The 20890-nt window shown below is 41.3% G+C and overlaps 1 protein-coding gene across 1 annotated transcript; it reads right to left on the bottom strand.

Annotated features, from left to right (window-relative positions):
• Positions 1-1834: 1834 nt before the first annotated feature.
• LOC120057175 (probable ribonuclease ZC3H12B) lies at positions 1835-18310 on the bottom strand. Its single transcript, XM_039005650.1, has 6 exons — positions 17919-18310; positions 5786-6576; positions 5492-5631; positions 4879-5113; positions 4687-4793; positions 1835-4587 (listed from the first exon to the last, which is right to left on the bottom strand). The coding sequence occupies exons 1-6, from the start codon at positions 18114-18116 to the stop codon at positions 3143-3145; spliced, it is 2916 nt and encodes a 971-aa protein (XP_038861578.1). The 5' UTR covers positions 18117-18310; the 3' UTR covers positions 1835-3142.
• Positions 18311-20890: the final 2580 nt, after the last annotated feature.

The raw sequence follows: 20890 nt of genomic DNA, 5'->3' as shown, positions 1-20890 counted from the left end.
CTTATAAACATAGTTTTGCTTTATTTGAAGAAACAAACACACTTGGTCATAGAGACTTACATTTTGTTTGAGCCAACAGACCCAAAGAGTTCAGTGTTTTTGTCTTTTTGTAATTGTTTTCTTACTTAAAACAATTTAAAAGCAATGCGTTTCATTCAACATAGAATAGAACAAACTACTGCAGCTCATAACACATGACCTAGTTGTCAACTCACTCTTATAACCCTTTTACATTGCAAAACCACAATACAAGACAGTTCAATTTAGCTTTAGGACATGAGACCTGAACTAATTCACAAATCTGACTTTGTAAGCGCATTTATCATTTATAGTAATAGCACACATCAATAATATTGTTTCTGAAGTAATTCGCAGTAAATCTCATAGTACCTGAGAATTGCTATTGTGGTGTATAAGAGAATTTACAATTTCAGGTGAGCTGGTCTATTTAGAACATTGATTCAAGGTTAATCTACACATTGAAAATATCTGTAGCTTTTCAACCCTCTATCTGCTGTGTTCAATTCCAACAATAAAATCAACCGCAAGCCTAGTTGCTGAGACCACCAATATGAAGATAGAGTGAAATCAGTCATCACAAACATAGGCCTATCTTTTAAATTCAAATGTAATTACAAATGCTCAGGGCTAAAATAACATTTCTCATTTGAAACATATAACTAAAACCAATATAATCTCACATGCTTTAAAATACTTAAGGCTAGATCAAGTGCCATTTGTGAGAGTGACAGATTTACCAAAGTAAACCATACATCAATAAAGATATAATCTTGTTACCAAAAAAAGAGGGTTATTCATCAAATCCCTTTCCACACGTTTTACCCTTGTCCAATCAGAGGTAATACAAATTACCGGTCTCAAATACTCACTTAATCATACTGACACACAGTCACTTGACTTTACTGTGTCAGTAGACTAAGAGTTGAATATAGTATTATCTGGGTAAAATCCTTTTTTCTTTATAGAATTTAACAAATAACCCCCAAAGTTTCGTAACCCAAGCAATTATGACTGGCATTTCAATCTATTCAGTTTTCTGTGAAGCAACTAAAATGTAACCAGATTTGGCATGTTTTTCAATGTATACATGTCAATACATTTAAATACGGATGGTATCAATGTAGGAAAAGAGCAGAAAATATATATTTTTATCAAGCTGCTTGGGTTACAACACAGCAAAAAACTTTAATGCAACAAGTTTAATAGCACATTAAAACTGTACATTGAGTGGTAATTTTAGTATACACACACACAAAGAGAGAGAGAGAGAGGACACAATGCTTACAGCTACACACAGGGTATCTGTGCACTTCTATGTAGCACGTAAGTGTCCCTGTAAATAAACTACTGTGCCCAGTAAGAAATAATACATACCAATGGGCTACTCCCAGTGACACATAGTGTCACAAACATTATGGCATTGTATTTTTTTCTTCTTAAATAAAACAATTTTTTTATAATATACTATACATTTCAGAAATATATTTTACAATCAAGAAATAGATACAATTTGTATCAACAAACAAATGTCATTTCTAGACATTTTAGGCTTTGTCGTTTGCGGCACTTCAAAAGGCGAGGGTGGGGGGGGCTTTCTGCTATCATCAAAAGTATGAAACATGCACATGCCATGTCAAAATAAACTAAATACTAATGTGCATTGGATATGGCCCAAGACCTTGATTTCAGATCATGATATTTTACTCACTGAGAAAAGAAACATGATTCCGTGACAGATTACATTATAACCAACAAATTTCACATTTCAGTAGTCTATTCCCACTTTTATGTCACTTAGTGTAAGTGTGGGGGGGGGGGGGTCTTTATTTCTTTACCATTATGAAGCCTTTCAAACTTGAGGGAAAGTAGTGTGGGGAAAGGTAGGCACGCAAACTGTAAGCCAAATGCCAGAAACAACCCTGACGACAGCCTCGCTTTCTGAGTGTTTCACAGGAAGAAACATTTAGGCAGTGTGTCACACCTTCTCATGAAGAGACAAGAGGCCCAACATGGCCTGCTCTTAGTTCATGAAAAAACAAACTCAACAAAGCCCGAAAAATATTTTGGGCAAATAACATTCAGAGATGTTTTCGTTTTATGTGTTCATTTACATGGCTTGTCTCTCAGCATAAATAAGGAAATTGATGCTTTTCTTTAAAGCATTTTGCAGATGAGACTTCACCAGTTCCTTAGTAATTACAAATATAAGTCACGTTAAACACTGGATGTGCCATCAAGTCACATGCCAGGTCCCAAGGTGCAAGACAAGAATATATACACGCTCAAAAGTGTTCCCAATCATTTCCATGTAACAGTTACATTAAGGTAACTAATCAACACAGCCAGCCATACAATACATCAACAGTTAAGTCTTACAACACTGATGTGATGTTACACTACTAGCCAATCAATTGTCTGCATCAAAACTACGATCGCTTTATAATGACAAGGTTCATTCTCAATTTTTGGCATTATTTCAGCAGCTTTGAAATGTCTTTTAAATGGCTTTCATGTGTTTTATATGTGCACAGATGTTTTAAGTATAATCTTTCCCAGTTGTAGTTTGGCTTGCTTATGTACGTGCACTCGCAAGTTCTATCAAAATAGTAGCTTTGTAAAGTGAGATTGAGAAAATATATATCATTCTAAATACTTAGTGCTTAACATTTAAAACACAAAGGAGACTGAACTCAACTACATTAGGATATTAATTGAAACCCGTTAAACAATGACTGGAGCAGTGAGGTCATTCAGATATAAGGCCATTAAACGTGAAAGTTCATGCTCTGAGGTATGCTTGCACTCACTTCCCTCTGTCTTTTACCCAAAAATAATAATTGCACAAACAACAAAGTCACGTAGTATTTACAGCAATGTCAGATATGCACAATATGATCTACGTATAGTGAAATAATTCTGCTCTGTATTAAAATGGACGACTTCATTCAAATTCAATATCTTACCATCAGTCAAAGTGAATTGAGTGAACCATCAGTCAAAGTGAGTCATTAGTGAATTTCATGAGGACAAATTGTTTGGATGACAATCAAATAACTTACTTCAAATGTAGAGTACTAATACTATTCAGACAATTGTAGATTCAAAAATAAAATGAAAATACTCAATGGCAAGACCTCAGCTTCGTGACAATGACGGCAGCGAGTTGTTGTGGGTCCGTCAGATGAGGGTTTTTCTCCATGACAGAGTGCACCACGAAAGCGGGGAAGATGTTGCAGAGGTTGCGGTATGTTTGGTACAGGTGCTCTGGGATGACATGGCGCTCCTGGTGCTCGGCTTGAGGCGGGTTCTCCCACGGAGACCTCCAGATCTGCTCCATCTTGTCAGGCATGCTGCGGACCATCACCCGCTCACAACACGGCTGCATCAGGCTGTTACTCAGGGGGTACGAATGGTATCCATAGGACTCACTGCCACAGGGCAGCGGGTCCCAGCTGGCGTGCTGCTCGCGGCACAGTGGGGGTCTGCGCTGCCTCATGGGGTTACTCTCGTACAGCCTGGAGTCTGAGATGCTGTCCATACGTGTCATGCCCAGGGAGCGTCCCGGCTGCGAGGACTGGGACGGGAGGACATTCTGAGGTAAGGGGTAGTCCCCTGGGCAGCTGGACCGGGCCCCAACAACAGGGTGCTGGACATGCGGTGCCAGGTGGGATATGGACTGCTTCCTGCATGGACCTTGCTTGGGCTCCTCATGGCCATAGCTCTGCACCCGGGTCAGGGCCTCGTGGTGGAATCCCCCATGGGAGAAGGCCTGGAGTCTGCTCTGTGCAGGAGACTGCTGTGCCTTCATGCTCTCATCCAGGCTACTGTCCACTGAGCTCATGTATAATTCCCCATAAGAGGAAAAGGAGTCACTGTTAGAGTGGCTGAGGCAGGGCTCAGGGCAATGCTGGCTGGGATTTCTCAGATAAACCCCGTGCTCATGCTCCATGCTACAGAAGCTGTCCACGTTGTGCATGCTACTCATGCTCATGTTAGAAAAATCACTAAGCATAGAGTAGTATCCGTGGTCCGTGCTCACAGAATCGTACTTAGGAAACTGTTCACTGTAAGTGACAGAAGCGCCATGGCTGTTGGTGACTAGGATGGGTGGATGTGGGTACTGTACACTAGACATGTGCTCCAGAGAGCTGTGGGTGAACTGGAGGGAGCCGGGTACTGGGCTGCTGGCTGATCGTGTGTTCAAGGCACCAGCCGCATGGCTCTTTGCAGGCTGCATGGTGGGCACGCTGAGGGCAGACACAAGGGAAGGAACAGAATTTGCCTCAGGCTTACGGACAGCGGACAGTCTCTCCTCTGGCTCGCAGGCGACTGAGCGGATGCTGGGGTCAGACTGGCGCTTCGGGGTCACACGTTTAGCCTCAGAGCCACTCTCCCCCTTAGCTGTGGCGGGTCCAGTGCCGCACTTGGCCAGGGCCCCCTCGCTCATTGTCTTCACAGCAGACAACTTGGCAAACGCCCTCAGTTCATCAGCCACTGACCGTTGGGGCTGGTTTGCACGCTCTGGATGGTAGTACTTGCACTTATGTCCATAAGTGCATTTTTTCCCTGTTTAAGGTGATATAAAAGAGAGCACAAATTAAACAATATATACATCAGCAGTACAACCACAAAAATACAATATAATTATTTGTTGAGACTACCTACCATATGGACAAGGTTGCTTTTTGTGCTCTGGGACAACAGGACGCTTGCGGAGAAAATTCTCTAAACTTGGACCGTGTCTTCCCAAAGGGTCATCAGGTGGCATGAATCTAAAACATAAAACGGGAATATGCTTAGTTATTGTGTAGTTAATTACACTCATTACCCAAGTAACTAAGGGCTTTGATGACTTACTTATCATTGACAAACGAGTACATCAGCAGCCGCTCCTCTATGAACTTCTTCCACTCCGGCTTCTCATTCTGTAAATCCCTGTAGTTGTCATTTGACACAATTATGCCATCAGAGTCACAGGCCAGTTTCACTATAAAGCGATCATCATAGCACACCACTCTCCTCCCCTGGACTCTTCTAGATGGGGTGAACACTAGGATCTTTTCTTTCTCCAGCTTCCGCAAAATGTCTTGGTCTGTGAAATGAAAGTTAAAACATCAGTCAAGAACAGCAGTGTACAAATTGTTACACAGAACTCTGTAGGCCTATGTACCTGTGGTTTGCGTGATTACACATTGATATTTTCATATCCATTACATTTGTAAACAAACAAATTGCAGTCCAACGTAATCCAAACTCAAATAATTGTTCATTTAAAATTATCTATTTAAAATGGTAACAATAATTTCTCACTGTGGGTGCTTTTTTTGCACTGGAAAATTGAGCTCAATGGTCATACACGTTGATAAAACACACACACACACACCCTCCCCCCAAAACATAGACAACCTTTTTAGAAAATATCTCGGGCTTGTACGTCTAAATGTGGCTAATTGTAGTAGAGTTTTAGTACCTGTAATAGGGGCGTCAGGTCTCGACTGCTCTTTCCTCCAGGCAGGAACAAACACTGTGATGTCTTTGTGCCCTTTCTCCACAAACCAATCAACAGCCAATTGGATACCAAGGCAAGAGAAAACCTCTTTGTTTCCATGGCTACAAAACAAAACAACCACATAGTAAAAAGGTCTGCTTGTAAAGGTAATTCAAGTACAGCCATTCAAAAACAGATGGTTCAGAACACATTTTGCACGATGTAAGGTACAAAATGAGAGACTTACCTCATTGCCACATTCTAATAGAGACTTACCTCATTGCCACATTCGATCCATCAATGACAATAGGCCTGAGATTATCATAAGGATCCACGGAATCATCTTCAAGTGACACCTCCGGACTGACAGCCTCTTTGACACAGGGGCCTCCACGGGAGACCAACATGCCTGTGTTACTGCTTGCTTGAACTTCCAGTTCACCTTTATTACCAAGCCTCACAAGCTCAGCCAGAATATCATTGATGAGGGCAGCAGCCCCTAACTTGTTCAGCACTGTCTCCACCTGTTCACCTGAGTATCCCAGCTTCAAGGCAAACTCCATCTTGGTTTGGTACACCTGGTCACTGGCCTGTTTGAGGACTGCGGCGGCCTTAGTGTCTTCAGGGCGGAGCTCTGGTAGAGTACTGCTCTGGGAGAAGCTGGGCCGGTCCAGGCATGGAGAGCGACAGAGCTGGCGGTGAGGCTTGGTGGCACTGAAGAGCTCCGTCCTCTTACAGCTGCCGCTGTTCACTTGCAGCTGATGCTCTGACTCACTCTCTGAGCTGTTCCCCTCCTCCGACTCCCCACTGGGCTGCTGGGCCTCAGTCAGCTCAGAGGCCTCTTCCCTGCAAGGGTGTTTCTCCATTTTGATCTTCTCCACCATCGACCATGCTGTCATCACGTTCCTCTCGCCACCGGAGATGTCCACCACATGCTCCCTCACCTCCACCACAGCCTGAGAGTCATACTCGATGACTGGCTTCAGCGCAACCAGCTGTTTGTGTTGAGCCAACGTTAGATGCTCTCTCTTTCGGTGAGCTGGCGAAGTTAAGGAAACTATGTAATCCTGGAAAAAAACAAAGGGTGATTGTCGATAAAAACGCCAAACTGGCCAAATGTCATCCCTGCCTAAAAGTAAAAAATTCTATGCATGTAGGGCTGGGAATTGCCAGGGACCTCACGATATGATATTATCACGATACTTAGGTGCCGATGCGATATGTATTGCGATTCTATATGCATTGCCATTCCGTCCTGCGATTTTATTGCGATTTGAATTTCGAAACATATTGCTCACTATATGTCTGCTGCAGAGACAAGAGAGAGCATTATATAGTGTATCGGTCATGGAAATAAAAGTGTTGAAAACATGATGGCTCACCATTTAAAAAGAAGATCGAGAACAAGATATTGAATGACAAATACAGTAGTTTTGTCCCAGGTACAGCTGACTAGCACTAGCTAACATTACCTAGCCAAAAAGTAGAGTCAAATTATCGAAACAATATCATGCCAAAATAATATTGTGATATGTAATCGTATTGATTTTCCCCCCATCACTAATGTCTAATGCATGTGTAAATGTTAAGAAAGAGCTGGGACGATAAAACAAAAAATTACATACACCGACATCGCCTTCCTCTTTACCAAAGCATATATTGCGCAGGTAGGTAATTTCCGGTGATTAGGCTACACGTTACTGCAGATTTTTGGGTTCTAAAACCCTTATTTGGTGAACAGTAATGTCTATTATCCTGATTCTTGCAATGAAAGTATCTGCAAAGTAGGGCTACCTGTTTTACTGCCAGCTCTCACTCCCTCTCTCCACTGTGAGTTTAGGACTGAACAGAGACACAGTATACATGTATTAATGCGCACCATTACACGTCCTCCTTTTTGTAAAGACAGATTTAAATCAATACACTTTTTAAGAACTCTTGAGATCAGGGCAGATACATTGGGCTCCCGAGTGGCGCAGCGGTCTAAGGCACTGCAGTGCTAAAGGCATCACTACAGACACCCTGGTTCGAATCCAGGCTGTATCACAACCGGCCGTGATTGGGAGTCCCATAGGGCGGGGCACAATTGGCCCAGAGTCGTCCTGGTTTGGCCGGTGTAGGCCATCATTGTAAAAAAGAATGTGTTCTTAACTGACTTGCCTAGTTAAATAAAGGTTCAATTAAAAATATATTGTAATGACCTGACTAGATCATAAAGACCACGCCACTCCGCCAACCGCCAGGATGCCCGGCATCAGAACATTCCAGGCATTCCCGTGATTGGCAGATAGCAGGTTGATTGACATGTCGGACCCCGCGAACACTGGGTACTGGTAGGTACAACACAACCACCTACTAGCCTAACACATAACACACAGCTGTCTGTGCGGGTCACTACAATATATATTTTTTAAAAGGTGCATATGCAGAAATCGCCCCATTTCTTGGTTGCTAAAATTCTAATATTTTGACTAATTTCATTTTGTGACAAAACAAGCAAGTACCGCTGTGAAATATATTTTCAATAACCAAAAATATTGTATTCAACTGTTTGAAGCTGGTGTACAAAACCCAAAGTAAAAGATGCAAAAACTAAACTTAAGAATGGAAGCATAGAAATAACGCACATAAAACAGATCTACCACTTCTTAAACTCACTTTCAATGAGAATGACATATCTATAACTAACATTTCTATGTGAATTTGGTCAGGTCGCCCAAAAAGTTACATATTGCAGCTTTAACCAATTTATTTTTCAGGAGCTCTTTTTTTTCCAGAAGGCAGAAGCCTGAAACTCTAAGCTGTGGTAGGGGGTTATTCTGGCCCTCGTGTCTCTAAGTTCATCCTCGAAGGAGGTCTTATGATGCAACCAGAACTTGTGGTCGTGGGGTTGTCTGGTAGGACGCTCTGTGGGATGACATGTAGCTGAGACCTGTTTCTTCTCAGGCTGCCTGTTGGCATCTCGATGTTGTAGGATTTTAGAGTCTGCCGAGCTGCTGACCATGCCAATGCTGGGGACCTTCTTGATACAGACTCGTTGGAACAAGGTTTGGTGGTTCCTGCGCTCTCCGTCGTCTGTTGAACCAGGCGGCTTGTTTGTCCTTTATATCCCTATCCTTCCTCTCAAAGGACTTGAGGTCTGGCCACTCAGGTTTGAGTTGAGATGGACTGACTGGCAAAAGAGTTCTGATGTTGCGCCACATCAGCAGCTGAGCAGGGGACGCACCATGAGCCAGAGGGGTGGCATGGTACGCCATGAACACTTTGTGAGGATCGTCTCAATTTTCAGCAAGGCCTTCACAGTTCTCACCGCCCGCTCTGCTTTGCAATTGTTCTGGGGGTAACATGGATTACTTGTCACATGAGAATTGGGGTCCATTGTCTGTCACTATGGTCTCAGGGACCCCATGTCTCCCAAAGATTGCTTTCACCCTCTCTGTAACAGTTGTGGTTGTGGTCAGAGTGGCTACCTCAATGTAGCGAGAGAAGTAGTCCACCACTACTTCTTCCATTGGAAGTTATTTTCTGTCGTGGTCGTGAGGGTAGAGCCAGTGTTGGGCCAGTAACCAAAAGGTCGCTAGTCCAAATCCCCGAGCTGACAAGGTGAAAAATCTGTCAGCAAGGCACTTAAGGTTAATTGCGCCAAGATCACTGTTGATCATGGCTGAACCTGGTCGTGACCCTTCCCCCCGAGGATGTCTCAGGGAGAGTTGGGAATTACATTTCCAATTCACACATGCGTATAATACACAATACATGTGTTTAATAGGACAAATATAAGCACCCACCAAACTATTATTATTATTTAGAGGCGCGTCAGAGGTTTTGCCGCATTGTAGCTTTCCTTTGCACAAGTTTTACATTGTCTCAGTCTCCTTTATCGGTTTAGACAGGCCTGGCCACCAAACTGACTGCCGTGCTCTGCCATGCACTTGGTGATTCCTTGATGTCCTTGCTCCAGAATTTCCTGTTGCATTGTTGACTATTCTGTTGCCCTTCATTAGCAAGCCATCCGCCATCAAGAGGTCTTGTCTGTCTTGCTAGCATGGTTGAAGTTGGGGTGGGGCTGCTTTTCTGTTTGTCCACCTTGTCTGTATTCGTTTTTTCTTTTTACTATTTACACAACTCATCCTCAGCTTGGGTTCTCTGTAGTTCACTCAGATGTGTCTGTTGCAGGTAACTATTGAATATTGTGGTTGATGTAGGTTTGACATCCTTCTCCAGTGTCATGTCTTCCCTCAGTAAAATGCAAATTAATTACTTAAAAATCATACAATGTGATTTTCTGGATTTTTGTTTTAGATTCCGTCTCGCACAGTTGAAGTGTACCTATGATAATTACAGACCTCTACATGCTTTGTAAGTAGGAAAACCTGCAAAATCGGCAGTGTATCAAATACTTCTTCTCCCCACTGTACATACACACACAGTACCAGTCAAACGTTTGGACACCTATTCATTCAAGGGTTTTTCTAGATTTGTACTATTTTCTACATTGTAGAATAATAGTGGAGACATCAACACTATGAAATAACACATGTAACCATGTACTAACCCCCAAAAAACTGTTAAGCAAATCAAAATATATTTTAGATTCTTCAAAGTAGCCACCCTTTGCCTTGATGACAGCTTTGCACACTCTTGGCATTCTCTCAACCAGCTTCATCTGGAATGCTTTTCCAACGGTCTTGAAGGAGTTCCCACATATGCTGAGCACTTGTTGGCTGCTTTTCCTTCACTCTGCGGTCCAACTCAAATTCAGACTGAAGGACAGACTTCCACCATTCTAATGTCCATTTATTGTGTTTCTTGGCCCAAGCAAGTCTTCTTATTGGTGTCCTTTAGTAGTGGTTTCTTTGCAGCAATTCAACCATGAAGGGCTGATTCCCGCAGTCTCCTCTGAACAGTTCCTGTTGAGATGTGTTTGTTACTTGAACTCTGAAGCATTTATTTGGGCTGCAATTTCTGAGTCTGGTAACTCTAATGAACTTATCCTCTGTAGCAGAGGTAACCCTGTGGTGGTCCTCTTGAGAGCCAGTTTTATCATAGCGCATGATGGTTTTTGCAACGTACTTGAAGAAACTTTAAAAGTTCTTAAATGTTTTGCGTTACCTGACCATGTCTCAAAGTATTGATGGACTGTCGTTTCTCTTTGTTTATTTGAGCTGTTCTTGCCATAAAATAGACTTTTACCAAATAGGGCTATCTTCTGTATACCACAACTGATTGGCTCAAACGCATTAAGGAAAGAAATTCCACAAATGAACTTTTAACAAGGCACACCTGTTAATTGAATCAAATCAAAAATTGTATTTGTCATATGTGCCGAATACAGATGTAGACCTTACAGTGAAATGCTTACTTACAAGCCCTTAACCAACAATGCAGTTTTAAGAAAAATATGTGTCAAGTAAAAAACAGACAAGTAAAAAATTTAATGAACAAATAGTTAAAGAGCAGAAGTAAAATAACAGTAGCGAGGCTATATACAAGGGGTACAGGTACATAAGTTAGTCGAGGTAATATGTACATGTACGTAGAGTGAAGTGACTATGCATAGATAATAACCAGAGAATAGCAGCAGCGTAAAAGAGGGGGTGGGAGCCACAACGCAAATAGTCCATTTGATTAGCCGTTCAAGAGTCTTGTGGCTTGGAGGTAGAAGCTGTTAAGAAGTCTTTTGGACCTAGACTTGGCACTCCGGTACCGCTTGCTGTACGGTAGCAGAAAGAACAGTCTATGACTAGGGTGGCTGGCGTCTTTGACAATTTTTAGGGCCTTCCTCTGACACTGCCTGGTATAGAGGTCCTGGATGGCAGGAAGCTTGGCCCCAGTGATGTACTGGGCTGTACGCCCTACCCTCTGTAGTGCCTTGCGGTCGGAGGCCGAGCAGTTAACATACCAGGTAACAAATGCATTCCAGGTGACAACCTCATGAAGCTGGTTGAAAGAAAGCCAAGAGTGTGCAAAGCTGTCATCAAGGCAAAGGATGAAGAAGAAGAATCACAAATATAATAATATATTTTGATTTGTTTAACAGTTTTTTGGTTATTACATGACTACATGTGTTATTTCATAGTTTTTATGTCTTCACTATTATTCTACAATGTAGAAAACATTTAAAATAAAGAAAAACCTTTGAATGACTAGGTGTGTCCAAACTTTTGACTGGTACTGTATGTACATTGATGAGGACTTCAAAATGCACATCAGAATTAAAAAGGGGCACCTCCAAACCCTCTGCGAGGACACAGCTACCCAAATAACCAACCAGGCAGTCTGTTTGCCATTCATTCTAGCAGACAAGCAGCTCATGATTGTGCTGTGGTTACTAGGAAATCAGGACTCATTCGGGTGAATATTGTTGTGCCATTTTAAAATAATCATGAATGTGGCAGAGGCTCCCGAGTGGCGCAGCGGTCTAAGGCACTGCATCTCAGTGCTAAAGGCATCACTACAGACCCTGGTTCGATCCCGGGCTGTATCACAAGGCAAACAATTGGCCCAGTGTCCGGGTTAGCGTCCGGGTTAGGGGAGGGTAGTCAGGCAGGCATTGTAAAATAAGAATGTGTTCTTAACTGACTTGCCTAGTTAAAGGTTCAATTTTAAAAAAGGTACAGAACTTGACAAAGTTGTCAATCTACAGTACCACACCATGGATAAGCAACGTCATAACTAGCCAATTCCATCACAGCTAGCCACTGTAGTCCATACACGTGCACAGACCAACAACATACAATTAGACCTACAGTTGAAGTCGGAAGTTTACATACACCTTAGCCAAATACATTTCAACTCAGTTTTTCACAATTCCTGACACTTAATCCTAGTAAAAATTCCCTATTTTAGGTCAGTTAGGATCACCACTTTATTTTAAGAATGTGAAATGTCAGAATAATAGTAGAGAGAATTACTTATTTCAGCTTTTATTTCTTTCATCACATTCCCAGTTGGTCAGAAGTTGACATACACTCAATTAGTATTTGGTAGCATTCCCTTTAAATTGTTTAACTTGGGTCAAACGTTTCAGGTAGCCTTCCACAAACTTCCCACAATAAATTGGGGGAATTTTGGCCCATTCCTCCTGACAGAGCTGGTGTAACTGAGTCAGGTTTGTAGGCCTCCTTGCTTGCACACGCTTTTTCAGTTCTGCCCACAAATGTTCCATATGATTGAGGTCAGAGCTTTGTGATGGCCACTCCAATACCTTGACTTTGTCCTTAAGCCATTTTGCCATAACTTTGAAAATATGCTTGAGGTCACTGTCCATTTGGAAGACCCATTTGCGACGAAGCTTTAACTTCCTGACTGATGTCTTGAGATGTTGCTTCAACATATCCCCATAATTGTCCTCCCTCATGATGCCATCTATTTTGTGAAGTGCACCAGTCCCTCCTGCAGCAAAGCACCCCCACAACATGACGCTGCCACCCCCGTGCTTCACGGTTCGGATGGTGTTCTTCGGCTTGCAAGCATACCCCTTTTTCCTCCAAACATAACGATGATCATTATGGCCAAACAGTTCTATTTTTGTTTAATCAGACCAGAGAACATTTCTCCAAAAAGCACAATCTTTGTCCCCATGTGCAGTTGCAAATCGTAGTCTGGCTTTTTTATGCGGTTTTGGAGCAGTGGCTTCTTCCTTGCTGAGCAGCCTTTCAGGGTATGTCGATATAGGACTCATTTTACTGTGGCTATACATACTTTTGTATCCCTTTCCTCCAGCGTCTTCACAAAGGTCCTTTGCTGTTGTTCTGGGATTGATTAGCACTTTTCGCACCAAAGTACGTTCATCTCTAGGAGACAGAACACGTCTCCTTCCTGAGCGGTATGACGGCTGCGTGGTCCCATGGTGTTTATACTTACGTACTATCGTTTGTACAGATGAACGTGGTACCTTCAGGCATTTGGAAAATGCTCCCAAGGATGAACCAGAGTTGTGGTCTACACATTTTTTTCTGAGGTCTTGGCTGATTTATTTGGATTTTCCCATGATGTCAAGCAAAGAGGCACTGAGTTTGAAGGTAGGCCTTGAAATACATCCACAGGTACACCTCCAATTGACTCAAATTATGTCAATCAGCCTATCAGAAGCTTCTAAAGCCATGACATAATTTTCTGGAATTTTCCAAGCTGTTTAAAGGCACAGTCAACTTAGTGTATGTAACCTTCTGACCCACTGAAATTGTGATACAGTGAATTATAAGTTAAATAATCTGTCAGTAAACAATTGTTGAAAAAATGACTTGTGTCATGCACAAAGTAGATGTCCTAACCGACTTGCCAAAACTATAGTTTGTTAACAAGAAATTTGTGGAGTGGTTGAAAAACGAGTTTTGATGACTCCAACCTAAGTAAATGTTAACTTCCGACTTCAACTGTAGATACTTCAAACACTTTAATAAAGTTGTCATAATGCTCAGACAACAGGGTAACAGGGCCAGACTGTTACTCAAAATATTTTATAAAATAAACAGCAAGCGATCTGCAATAAAACTCACCAGAAATTCATCCTGCTAGATGGTCGATCGGTCTTGTTTACATTATATTGACATGACCTTTCAACTGTCATTAAAAGGTACATTGTAGCTCTGACGCCTTGTGGTGGTAATGACAAACTGCATGTTACTGCAGCATCATTTGGATTTGATCTCAAATCATGACTGATAGGCCTAGTTGGCAAAGATTGAATTGCTTCAGCGTTATGTTATTATAACAGTTACATCATAATGTATATAATATCATAATATACATTATATTCCTTTGTGCAGGGGAATCGGCATCAGGTTAGATGTCTCTAAATCTACGGTCGAAGCCTGCTTCCAAAGGGTGATCGTAGCTGTATCTCATCTCTCAAGGGCCAGAGCACGAGAAGTCATCAGTGGCATCACAAAGGCAACTAAGTTCCCTGGGGGGGATCGGAGCCATTGCGGAACACACATTCCCATCAAGGCCACCCGAGAATACCGAGACAAACTGCATGTCAACTGAAAGTCGTTCCATTCTATGCACCTCTATGCGACGACAAAATGCTTTTCACCAATGTATTTAGTGCCTATCCCAGCACAGTGCGTGATGCAAGGGTCTACCGGAACTCAGAACTGCACCAGGTGATTACCGCCAACGCTCAGTCTATGTTGCCCAATGCCTCTCTAGGGGAAATCTAAGGCCCCTGAACTCCCCATGAAAAGTAAAAACTGAAATATAAATAATCAAATAAAATTGTCACATGCGCCGAATAAACAGTCAAATACTTACTTACAAGCCTTTAACCAACAATGCAGTTAAGAAAAATACCTTTAAAAAAAATGAAATAAAAAGTAAAAGTTAAAAAAAAGTAAAAAATTAAAGATCAGCAGTAAAATAACAATAGCGAGGCTATATACAGGGGGCACCGGTTAGTTGAGGTAATATGTACATGTAGGTGGAGTTATTAAAGTGACTTATGCATAGATAATAACAGAGAGTAGCAGCAGCGTAAAAGAGGGGGGGCAATGCAAATAGTCTGGGTGCATCTTTCTTTTTCCCAACGCAGTTAAGCCAAAACCACGCCCAGTTATTCAGAGGGGCGTTCTACTACGCTCCCATTGGCTAGCTAGCGTTGTCTCACTCACAGGTGATCAGCGCAGAGACAGTGGCCTTCCAAGGTAAGGATGGAAAGTGTAATTTAACAATTAGCTGCCTACCGTAATGCAGCCCTATTATCATCATATCTGGTAACATTTGCCCAAGTATTTATTTTCAGAGTTTCAATGAGTTGTAAAAATGTCTCAGAACTCTGCTGGATCAGTGCAAGCTAATGCATGATGGTGCCAATGTTGCAATTGTATAAAATAAAATATTGAAATGTATATTTTTTTACATTTAACTAGGCAAGTCAGTTAAGAACAAATTCTTATTTACAATGACGGCCTAGGAACAGTGGGTTAACTGCCATGTTCAGGGACAGAACGACAGATTTTTACCTTGTCAGCTCTGGAATTCGATCTTGCAACCTTTCGGTTACTAGTCCAACGCTCTAACCACTAGGCTACCTGCCGCCCCATATAAAATGATGGCCTACACTGGCCAAACCCTAACCAGGACAAAGCTGGGCCAATTGTGTGCCGCCCTTTGGGACTCCCTATTACAGCCCGGGATCGAACCAGGGTCTGTTGTGACGCATCTAGCACTGTGATGCAGTGCTTTAGACTGCTGCACCACTCGAGCCCCTAAATTAAATAATGAATAGCTCAATCTTATCCATTGTAAATCGACAGAATGTAAAGACTGAAATGCATTTGAGATTACATGAGCATTTAAAAACCTTTATTAATTTGTATCCAAATATGCATACAGATCCAAGTGCTTAAAAAAAAAAAACTGGACACCAAATGCATGTGCTACTGAAAGCAGTACTTCCCCAGGTCTTGCAGATAGATAGTAGATAGCTACTTCCATTCCTGCTTCAAGAGGCTCAGCCCATGACATGGGTTGCCTAGCAACGCAGCCCTGTCATCAGCTAACTGCTTTTTAGCAGTCACGACTAACACAAAACAGAGCCCATCTTTCTCTAGGCAGCCTGGCAAACACGATTAACGTAGCGTGCCTAAAAATATGAGAATTACAATGTTAAACAGAGGTAATAAGTTGCACACAAGAAACAAACAATTCAGTTCATAGCTACATCATTCCCCCAGTTTTGTACAGATTGCATCATCCTATTTTCAGATTTAACCTCCACATTGTGAATAGGTATTTGATAACCACTTAACAGGAAATTTCCATCTCTAGTAGTCTTTCTACTACGATTTAGTCATATGATAAGCCTTATGCAGCTAAAGTCCTAATGAACATGTGCACAACAGCTTAAAACCTTGGATAGCCTAAATAATACTTATTTAGATAGCCTACTTATTTCCCCACCTCTTATTATAGAAAGTGAGAGTCAGGACAGTACACAACCTAAGATATTGGAGTAGATCTGGTTTGAGAAACTACTGCACTTCATCCTAAGGACAAAGTCGTTTATTTCCATAAGAATAACTAGGCTATACATTATATAAAAAGACAACATATTGGGAAGAGGCTAACCCATTCTATAACAAAAGTGGCAGATATTGTATAGGTGTCCTCACAAAGTCAACACAGACATTTGTGTATTTGCAGGAAACCCGGTAGCTACCTCACAACAATACTGATGTGTTGGAATTTCCTGGAACAAAATGACATAACTGTCGAGGAGCAGAGCAGCATGAAACAACAAAGAAGCCCCATCTTTTTTTCTCCTCCACCTCCACATCACAGGCTGAGACACAGCAAGGCCACTCAAGCACTGCACATGCACAGGCTTGTGCAGCCCTGTATCATAGCAACAAGTGGAGCATGTGCAGTCAGAAGGACTAAGATGCTTGGCCAAACTGAGGCCCCACAGCGAGGATGCAAAGTACAGATATGCTGCAGTAATGGAGGTACACACCTGAACATTGTTCTGAAGCACACAACATTAACGGTTCAACACTATGAGTAGCCTAAGTCCTGGAAGTCAAACCCCATAAAAGGTCAAATAAGGGGTATTTTGAAGTAGCTACTAGGTGTGAAGAATTTGTTAGAAGTGTTCATAGTGCTGATTACATAGACACCAACGATTAATAATAATATTAGATAACTACCGTTGCTAACTACCTAGCTAACGTTAGATTCGAATAGTTTATTTTGCATAAGCTCTGTTTCAGCAACATTTCTGCAAAAGGTAGCTAGGCTAACGTTAATTCACAATCATAGTTTACCATACAACACACATCTACCTAGTTAAACAGTACTAACGTTAATTCTTCCTTCTGATGACATTGGCTAGTAGCTGAGACATGTAAAGACTAGCTTAGCCAGTTAACTTAGTTGGCTGGAAAGCTTCCAACAGAAACATTATTTCAGCTATGTAAAAAAAGTCATTTATATATATTTTTTAAATACTCAAACAAGTTAATTTAGCTAGCTAGCACTTGTTAGAGCACAAAACAGTTAATATTGCGCCTCATGAAAGTAACGTTAGCTAAGAATGTTGTTGACAGTAACGTTAGTTAAACTTACTAGCTAGCTAACGTTACCTACCAGAAAACAATAACTAACGTTAACGTACATGTAAACATGAAGCTCTAGTCATACATGACCAAATCCACCACAAGCGAGATTAACGTTAGTTTAATATTAGCCTAGCGAATATAGTAAGAAGCAAGCTAGTTAACAGCAAACACTAGCCTGCAGTGAAAGCTAACTACACCAGTCCAGAGTAGATCAACTAACGTTAGCTAGCTAGCTGACTTATCTAGCTAACTAGTTGACCGCTTCTATGCGGCTAACGCGTTGCCGGTAGCTAGCTAAAAAACACGAAGCAAACATTAACAGTAGCGTTCCAGCAAAGTTATCTTACTTTTGCCTTGGTGTAGTCATCTTCCTTGCCCTCCGCGACACGTACTATTATGATATTGCTGGTGCTGACATTTGCGCTGTCGCAGCTTGACTCCGCGGATCCGTAGCTGACCCTCACCCGGAAAATACGCTCAATGTGCGGGATGGAGCGGTGAAGCAAAGGGCCTGCATTTGCGGGCACTGCCAACTCCAAAACCATTTATTTATGGTAAATCAACGACCCACAAATATAATGCACTCAGCCGTCAAACGAATTTATTAACCTTAGCTATGATGTCTTGTTCAGAAAGTTCCAAATTGAGCTAGCTATTATAGTCTATCTACGAACATTACTGCAAATAATAAACACAGCTAGCAAGCTACTATAGCTAAATATCATTCATCATCCCCTCCCTTCATCATTTTTGTCTGCCTCCCACAGACTGTAACTTAGCAACAAGTCATACACCCGGGCAGGCCAGTGAAACGGAAAAGAAATAATCTGGTGCCGTTCCAGGTCGTCTTTTTACTATCCCGCTGTGCAGACGATCAGATTTGACAATGCCTCGAGAATGAATTGATCATCACTACCGCTTCATATAGCCAGGTTACTTTGATCAACAGAGACAGTTTCAACTGTATATTCAAGTTGGTTATTTATGTATTTATTTATTTTCAGCAACAAAAAAAACAAAAAAAAGTAAGCTACGAGTTGGCTGACTCATGTGTGGCATCAAAGTATATTACATTAACTAAGTTTGGTGGGCATTGTATCTAAAGATGTGCATGCTGAACTGAAATGTTAGGCCTATGTAAAAACTGTTTTTGTCTCAACAACACTAATGACCGTCATAAGGTAGTTGATTATGTGTGCATCCTCTCAGTCCCCAGCTGTGCCCTCTTATGCTATTTACTTATCCCTCACTTCCACAAACTAATTTTCAAGAGACAAGGCCTACCAATCTATTAGTAGGCTAAGAGACTTGCCTAGATAAATAAAGGTTAAATAAAAAATACAAATAAATAAAAAATCTCCTCTGTGTGAAGAGATTGTCCTTCCCTCCCACTGTTTTTCCCCACACACCAGCAAGGACACTCTTTTAAAAACTTATAGGAGGGTATACATCACAAAATACTTCAACTCCAAATCTCCTGGCTATCCTGAAGATATAGCTTGTTTGCAGCCCAAAACATTGGAAGGCTATTGTTCTAGCATTCTACCATGGCATTAATTTTACAATGTCATGAGTCATTTTGGCAATATAGGCCTATGGGATGATTGTCACACTATGTATTAGTCACCTTTATTACGGTGGGATTTTAGACAGTTTGGAATCATTATTATAGGATCAGTTTGAACAAAAATGCTGAAAATAATTTTATTTACACATAAATATGCACTGAAATCAGTGGATAATAAACATGTTACCAAAATGTACTGTATGTACTCTCTCCATAGATAACTCTTAGTACAACAAGTGGGGACTCACAAATGACTGTACGATGCAAAGTGTCCACCAATATGATCAACTATGTTTGTTTTCCAAATACCATTTTACTGCTGCTCGTTTCTGTGTCATGTGGCAAAAAAAAGTGTCTATAGAGGTGTAATCGCATCATATCATGACACCTGTGTACAACTATTCTGTGTGCATTGTAGACTGCGGGATGGAATAGACCAGTTGGTGTCTGTACATGTAGTGGCTATCTAAGACTGTTGGACCATTAGCATTGTGTGCTCTGGAGGCATCAAATAGTTCACATATGGCTGCGTGTGAGGCACATAATGGTTAGACTGTGTACATTTTTTATTATTTAATTTAGGCAAATTAGCTGGCTAACTCGTTGAACCTGCTTTGTAGAATACCCCTCTCCATTCAGTGCAAACAAAAATTGTGAGGAGGAGTTTAGGGAGGATGTGTTTAATGCTACAATGTAGACTTTCTTTCTTTCAATCTGCGATTGTTACATCCATTTTCTTACTTTTAAATTAATGATATGTACCCATTGATTCTTGAAGAATACAACTTATTAATGCTTCACGAGCTGAGTTCAACTGTCTTACATCATCAAAACACAAAATATAGCCTTGTTTTACTCTGTTCTTGCATCCAGAGATTGAGAGTGGTTACATTTCTCCAGCTCCATCCCTCAACTGTTTACTAAAAATACTATATTATTCACTGTAGTGTTTTTGCAGAATTCACTAGTATTCACTGTAGTGGTTTTAGGTTCTAAAGTCAGCAGAAACACTACAGTGAATAGTGTAGTATGTACTGTAGTACTGTAATTCATGTTGTGTTTTTGCGGATTGCAGTATGCTTTGGTATTTACGGTAGTGCTTTTGGACTGTAGTATACTGTAGTGTTTTATGGACTGTAGTATTCGGTAGTATTCACTGTAGTATTTCTGCAGAAAATACTGTAGTATTTACCATAGTGTTTTAGTTGTATTATCTTTTACATACAAGTGGAGGCTTTCTACTTGAGGAAACCTACTGGGTAAATACTAAAAGATCAAATTTTCCATAACCTGTAGGTTGGTAGGACTGAGGTCTGAATGGATAGTTCAGAGCTTTTGCTCTTTTCTATAACTGTCACGTCCGTCGAATGAAGAGGACCAAAGCGCAGCGTGGTGAGCGTACATATTCCTTTTTATTAGGATGACGCCGACAAAAACAATAAACAATACAAAAACGATCGTGAAGGTTAAGGCTATAGTGCCACAAACAAAGACAACTTCCACACTGAAAGGATGGAAAAGGGCTACCTAAGTATGGTTCCCAATCAGAGACAACGATAGACAGCTGTTCCTGATTGAGAACCATACCCGGTCAAAACATAGAAATACAAAATCATAGAAAACAAAAACATAGAATGCCCACCCCAAATCACACCCTGACCAAACCAAATAGAGACATAAAAAGGCTCTCTAAGGTCAGGGCGTGACAATAACTTGTAGGGAACAAAATATATTATCTATACTTTGCATGTA

The sequence above is a fragment of the Salvelinus namaycush genome, chromosome 12, assembly GCF_016432855.1.
Source record: "Salvelinus namaycush isolate Seneca chromosome 12, SaNama_1.0, whole genome shotgun sequence".
NCBI lineage: Eukaryota > Metazoa > Chordata > Actinopteri > Salmoniformes > Salmonidae > Salvelinus > Salvelinus namaycush.
This window is presented reverse-complemented; position numbering and strand designations above follow the sequence as displayed.